Below are 6,666 nucleotides of genomic sequence, written 5' to 3' on the forward strand. Positions count from 1 at the left end.
AATTATAAAGATATAGGTTATTAAAATAGTGAAATTATTTCGACTTTATAAAAGTTTTTCATCTTTGCCCCTATTCTCCCTTTTTTTTTCTCTTAACTTGTATAACTGTGATTTTAAAGTTCTTCACAGCCTCACCTCATCTCATGTGATGTATTTCTTTAAAATCTTTAGAATTAGAATTAAATTTAGAATATTTATAAAATTTGAATGTATATATATATATTTAAAATTATAATTAAATTTAAAAATTTGAGTTCTAAATTTGTTGTTATATCGATTTTTTAATTGTTACATTATTCTCCTGTCATGCACTTAATGAAAATGAATCAAACAAATCATCTTGATTAATTGGATGATTAATTGAAAAATTCATTGTTAAGTGATAAAAAAGAAACAGACCCATAATAATTAGACAAGTAATTCACCTTTAACTAAAATGAATTTTTCGAACAAACTGTGAAGCTTGAAATTTTTTCAAAATCCAACCATAGCACTGACAAATGAAAGTGAACTAGTCTACTTTTGTCCTATGAAATCTCCAGAGAAAACTCAAGTTCTAATTTTTACAAACTCTCATATCAAATCTTTTTTTTATTTAAATAAAAATGGATTACTTCTCAAGATATTGATAAACGCCTTAATCTTCTAACCACGAGCTGACCATAAAACCACCTTGTCCGGAAGAACAATGCCAAAGCAACCAGGAACCCAAAGAAAGCAACCGATGCCATGATGATAAACGACAACATGAAACACTTAGTTCCATAGCAAGAATTGCCTTCACCCTCCGCCACCTTATCATATAGATACCCAATGATTCTCACTGAGAAAACGTAAGATCCAACAGGGCTAGCAATGGCAACGGCGTTGAAAATGGTACCCATATGTCGAACCCCAAATATCTCAGAAGTAATGGCTGGCATCAATGACCACTGTGAACCATAACATATACCCACCACGATTGACCCAATGTATAAATTCCCAGGGAAATCTGAAGCCACAATCAAGTGACCGAATGTCAATGTTGCAAGTGTAATGACAATGAACAATGGCCTAGCCCAACCTTTGTGTAGGAATATGTCTGATATAAACCCTCCCCCGAACCGACCGAGGAAGTTCCATATGCTCCATAAAGCAACCAATGAACTTCTCTCCATTGTTGTGTAGCCTAAAGATTCGCCTATTTGACTAATGTTGTTTATTGTGGCTAAACCTGAACCCATCCCACATATCATAGCAATGAACAACAACCAAAAGTTTATTGTAACCATTGCTTGGAATAGGTTCATGTCTTTTTCGTCGTCTTCATCGTCTCGAAATAAATCGACACCAGATGAAGAACCCACCGTGGTTTGGTCTGGTTCACCAGGTATCTGGTGGTAGCCCTCCAAAGGGTCTTTTTCTTCCTTTAAAGCTTTGGCTGCAATTCCAACAGGTGAAGCAAGTAAAACCAGTAGAATTATGAAAGTAATGGTTCGACCCCATACTGGAAATGAGAAGATGTTTTCCAATATTATAGCGACCATAAGATAAGCAGCAACAATCAATGCGATGGCAGAGAAGGCATTCAAGTGATTCTTGTCGTCAAATGTGGTGGTTTTATATATTTTGACACAAGGCATAAGGGTAAGGGAGACAAGAGTGGGTACGATGGCAAGGATCAAAATGAAAGTGGTTGGATCACCCTTACATAAGGCGTTATACACTTGAATTAGTATTGCTCCACTCAAACCAAGAAAACCCTGTCCAGCAACGCAGTTTAGTTTAGGTAAACAGCAACATCAAGGTATAAATAACGCATTAGTTTTAATGTAAAGAATAATGCATTAGGTAAACATGGTTAAACCTTCCACTTAAATTGTTCACTTCAAAATGATCAGTAATTAAAATTTTATATGTAAGAAATTTGTGGAAATCAACTGTTTAACCACTTACATGTAATAAATTAACAAAAGACATACTTGTAATTAAAAAAGAAAAAAGGAAAAACCTTAACCTCATCTACGGGTTTTTTTTTTCAATTATATTTTTCTTAATTATACAAAACAAAAAATTCTTGTCTTGGCAGTGGGAGCCTGAATTATTATTTAAAATATATTAATATTCAACTATAAAAACATAAATATCAATGTAAAACTATAATAGATACTTTTATTTTATTTATTGTGACAAAAGTTTCTATTTTCAATCCTGATTCTTAAGAAAAAAATAAATCTACCTCAAACACGAACTTGAAATTAATAGAAGGTTTGACTCCACCCCAAATTTGAACTCAAAATTTAATAGAAAGTTCAATTTCGCTCCGCCTCATCCTAACCAGAATTTATTTAATTTTTTATTTTGAAATAAATAAAATTACATTTTTTAATTTTTTATTTTAAAGTAAATAACTTTTATCGATATATTTATTTAAAGTAAACTTGATATATATTAGAGCCATTTGTATAAATATCTCAAAATAAATTTACCTCAAACTCGATCTCCACCTGTCATGAAATTTTTTTTTAATTTCGCCCGATCCACTTCAAACCCATTGTTAAAAAAAACTTGAACCTTAATGGATGGAGTCGAGTTGACACAGTCGAATTTGGAACTTGTTTTTGCCAATAGAGCAAAGACAGCAAAATTCTCCAAATCCGGCCTAATCTACGCGTAAAGAGAAACAAGTTCACGTCACTCTAGGTCTAAACCAAAATTGCCAGTGTTACCTTCATTATCCCAACGATGGTCCCACCGAAGTCCCGAAAATTTTCGACACCGCTTACCACGTTGGCCGTATTGAAAAACGTTTGCGCGTGAGCTGCCACTAGCATGAACAAGCACATCAAAGGCACCGGCGGCCGGCTGATCAACCCCACCACCGACGCCCACATGAGGAAATACCCAACAAAGCATTGTATGGCCCCAGCCACATGAACCACCCAGGGGCTACTATTGACACCGCTACGGCGGCTACTGGTGGTGACGGTGGAGTAGAGGAGGCCAGAGAGGACGCCGACGTTGGCGCCAATGTCTTTGAAGACGGAAACGGTGTTTAGAGTTGATTGGTCGTAGGATTGGGATGATTTGAGAACGGAAGAGTAGATGCCGAATGTGTACGACGCACCGCTGGTGCACTGGATCCATATACTCGCCGCTGTGGATACCCATTTAGTGTTCAGTAAACTCTCCATTTGATCGTGTGGGGGGGGGGGGCATATAGAATTTATGTATATGGTAAGTTGTGTTTTTGTAAGAGAAATGTTCTTGTGCTTGACTGTTTGTTGTAGTAGGTATTTATCTTACACCGCACCAATATCGGAAAAAAAGACATGTAAAATCATAGTATGTAATTTAAACGGATTTAGTTCCTCGTAAAGGAATAATACTTTTTTTCTTTAAAAATGGATTTTTTAGCAAGGTGATTTTTTACATATTAGAAAAAAGAACTTGCATTATTTGTTTATGAAAGAATGGGATTTAGTAAAATCTCAAATATTAATTGATTGAATGAGATCAAATTCAATCAGAAATTTTATACCTGGATATGTATACCACTACAAAGCTTTTGATGAATTTATTCTCGATTTTATTTAAAAATTAAAAAATAAAATTAAAATAAAATACATTTAAAATCTAAAAATCAAAGATTCAATGTATACCTAACTGTCATAGCTTGAATAAAATAAATTCGGGAAGCGAACAACTAATACGTCATTATCCGTGTGAAAGTAATGGTCACACAAGGAAGGCATTTAGTATTTCGAATTAATCAAATATTAACGATTTGCATGGAGGTATATGATAGATGAAAGTGTATCAGTGACTTCTAATACGAGCGACTCTCTTCTTACGGTGGAGTTTATGGTTGGTGTGAATTTATCGGGATCCAATGTGGTGTGGGTCGTGCGATAAAGAAAGTGCAAAGGTGGCCTAACATTACACCAGAGTCGGACGGTCCGACAATAGATGGATATGGTTAGGAAATTAAGCTTTTAACGGCGTTTGGACCAAAAACGCTTCAAAAGTTACATATTAGTGGCGCTAATTGGAAAACACCGCAAAAGGTTAGAGTTATAGTGGCATTTTTATTATAAACGCCACAAAAAGGAAGCAATAACGGCATTTGCACCAAAAATACCGCGGATATGTATTAAAATTTTGCAAAACGGCGCCATTTTTAGTGACGTTTTGACTAAAACGCTGCAAAGGTTATACATTAGTGGTGTTTTTCATAAACGCCACAAATTTTAATTAAAATTGACTTAAACGATGTTGTTTTGTTAGCCTTGAAATTCCTTTAGTTTTTCCCCAAATCAAATTACCCAAAATTCCTTTAGTTTTTTCCAAATCCCTTTCTCATTGAAATCCCTAAGTTATTCTTCCCCAATTTCTTTTCCCCAATTTGCCAACTTCCCAAATCCCTTTCTGATCGAAATCCCCAATTTCCAAATCCCTTTATTTCTTCCTGAATCCCTCCAAATTATCAAAATCATTTAATTTTATGTTTGAGCCTAACTTTTGGCTAGAAATTCTTCACCTCTTTCACTCCGTCGCCGCATCAAAAGGTAAAATATTCTATTTTTTCCCCTTAATCATTTAACTTTATTTTTGTTCATTAAAACTTTTTCCTTTCGGTTACATGTCTCTTTCCCCCTTGTCTCTTTCATATTTCTCAAATTAGGGTTTATGAAATTGGTATAACTTCCAATTTTTTTTCGTTATTATATGCATAGTTTCGTTGTTTGTTGGTATTCCAGTTAATTAGTGATTAATCTCAGATTTTTTAATATGAACTGTATTGCGATGTAAGTTAAACTTTAAGGTTTCGGTGTTTACTAATTTGAGTTCTTTACTGTTTGCTATGTATGCATGTCATCATTTCTAATATTTTGTTTTCCTTCCTTAGTCGAGCATTGTGTGCTAGTGGATATAGTGAAAAAACAAGTAACGGAAATGACTAAAAATAACTAATTGAAATGAGTTTATTATTAACTTATATACTAAAATATAGTGAAAAAAACATCACTCCTACCAAATGTAGCCTAATAATACTATTTTCAATTTTTTTTGTTTTAATAATAATAATATTATTATTATTTTGCATGAATTTTGTGCTTTACTCCCAAGCAGAATATGCATAAAGTGTTAAATGAGGAGGATTACAACTTATTTGGTATTATTACATGAGAACGCTTTGGTCATGATGATTTAAGGGTGATTTGCTTCGACATTGATTGAGATTTAGAAGAACATTTCTAGTAATACCCAAAACCTAATTTTTGAGGGTAGATGCAAGAGTCTTGACCCCAAAACATAGTCTCAATGAAATTATAAATTGAAATAATGACAAAATTATATTTGGTAATTTATCATTTCTAATATTAGAAATAATCATAGTAGAATTAAATCACCAAAAAATGTACAATACAAAGATGCTCTATAAACCCTTTATTCATTTTTTAAATAAATTCTTTTTTTTCGTATATAAGTTAATAATAATTGGAATTGTCATATTGTTAAAGGATGAATAATTGTGGTAAGATTGATTTGATGTTCTTATGAACAAAGGACTTGATGTTTTGAAAAGTAATGCAAAGAGAGACTTTTCTTTTGGGGTGATTTTCTATGCCTTGAAGAAATTTAGTCCTAACATTATTTTTGGTGGTTCAAAGTTTGAAAAGATAGGATATGAAAAAAATTATTGTTAATCCCAAGCGTGCATGGAACGCATATGTCTAATTAGCTTTTAAGCCAAGGGGTTTAATGATTATGTTTACCATATCTATAATCGGGTTAAATTTTTGATTGATTCTATATGTTCATATTTCTTAATCTTTTCATCATCATATGGTATATCAAGTGAATATTTTTCTAGGACCCTTGGATAATTGAATGTGAGAATTGCAAGCAGGAATGCGTTGCCTTCAGTTTTTGTGGAAACGTTGGACAAATGCTTCCAGAATGTTTGTGAGCTTGACATCGTGTTAAATTACAGCAAGGTTGTCGTTTCAAATATTGGTCATTGAATTGTTTACTGTCATTGTTAATGCTTGAGTGAAGAGTTTCATTTCCATATTGACCCAAATAATCAGAAGTTTAGTGGTGTTGTATTTGAATATTTAGTTTTCCATGCAGCATAAATAGGAAATAGTTAAATGTAACAAGGTGTTTTACTAGAAGCACATGCTTACAGCTTTGAGTACAAAAAAGCTTGTCGAAACCACTTTTTTTCGAAAATAAAAATTTAGTTGTCGACTAAAAAACAAAAATTGGAGTCGCCACCGATCCTTTATTGGGGTGAGGTGTGATCGGATCACCTTGAAAATAATTTTAGGTCTACGAGATTTAAGAAAATAGGTCCGGGAGTCGGTTACGCACGAGGAAAGGTTAGCACCCTCGTAACGCCCAAAATTGGTACCGAATCGATTGTTTAATGTCTTAGTGTCGAAATTTTGAAAAAAAAATTTAAAATACGATCCTTTTATCTTGAATAAAATGAATTGGATAATAAGGCTCACTTATTTCAAAGAAATAAATTGTCACACTCGGTAAGTTAGAGTGCAACATTCAAATCCTCAAAATTAAGTTTGACTTTTAAAACCTATGCATTTTGAGAAGGATATCTGATTATTTGGGTCAAATGAGAAAATTAAAACCCAGTAAGTTAGGGTTTGATTTCACAAA

At 33.2% G+C, this 6,666-nt stretch overlaps 1 protein-coding gene across 1 annotated transcript; it reads right to left on the minus strand.

Annotated features, from left to right (window-relative positions):
* Positions 1-385: 385 nt before the first annotated feature.
* Positions 386-3,374, minus strand: LOC107950100 (protein NUCLEAR FUSION DEFECTIVE 4). Its single transcript, XM_016884849.2, has 2 exons — positions 2,709-3,374; positions 386-1,742 (listed from the first exon to the last, which is right to left on the minus strand). Exons 1-2 carry the CDS (start codon positions 3,171-3,173, stop codon positions 618-620), a joined length of 1,590 nt encoding a protein of 529 aa, XP_016740338.1. The 5' UTR covers positions 3,174-3,374; the 3' UTR covers positions 386-617.
* Between the last annotated feature and the right edge of the window lie 3,292 nt (positions 3,375-6,666).

The sequence above is a fragment of the Gossypium hirsutum genome, chromosome D03 (assembly GCF_007990345.1).
Source record: "Gossypium hirsutum isolate 1008001.06 chromosome D03, Gossypium_hirsutum_v2.1, whole genome shotgun sequence".
NCBI classification, from domain to species: domain Eukaryota; kingdom Viridiplantae; phylum Streptophyta; class Magnoliopsida; order Malvales; family Malvaceae; genus Gossypium; species Gossypium hirsutum.

Excerpts from the sequence above, each read along its gene's own strand:
- LOC107950100 (XM_016884849.2), bottom strand. The coding sequence starts at position 3,173 with ATGGAGAGTTTACTGAACACTAAATGGGTATCCACAGCGGCGAGTATA. Across the intron at positions 1,743-2,708 it reads CCATCGTTGGGATAATGAAG|GGTTTTCTTGGTTTGAGTGG; the intron begins GTAACACTGGCA and ends GTTGCTGGACAG.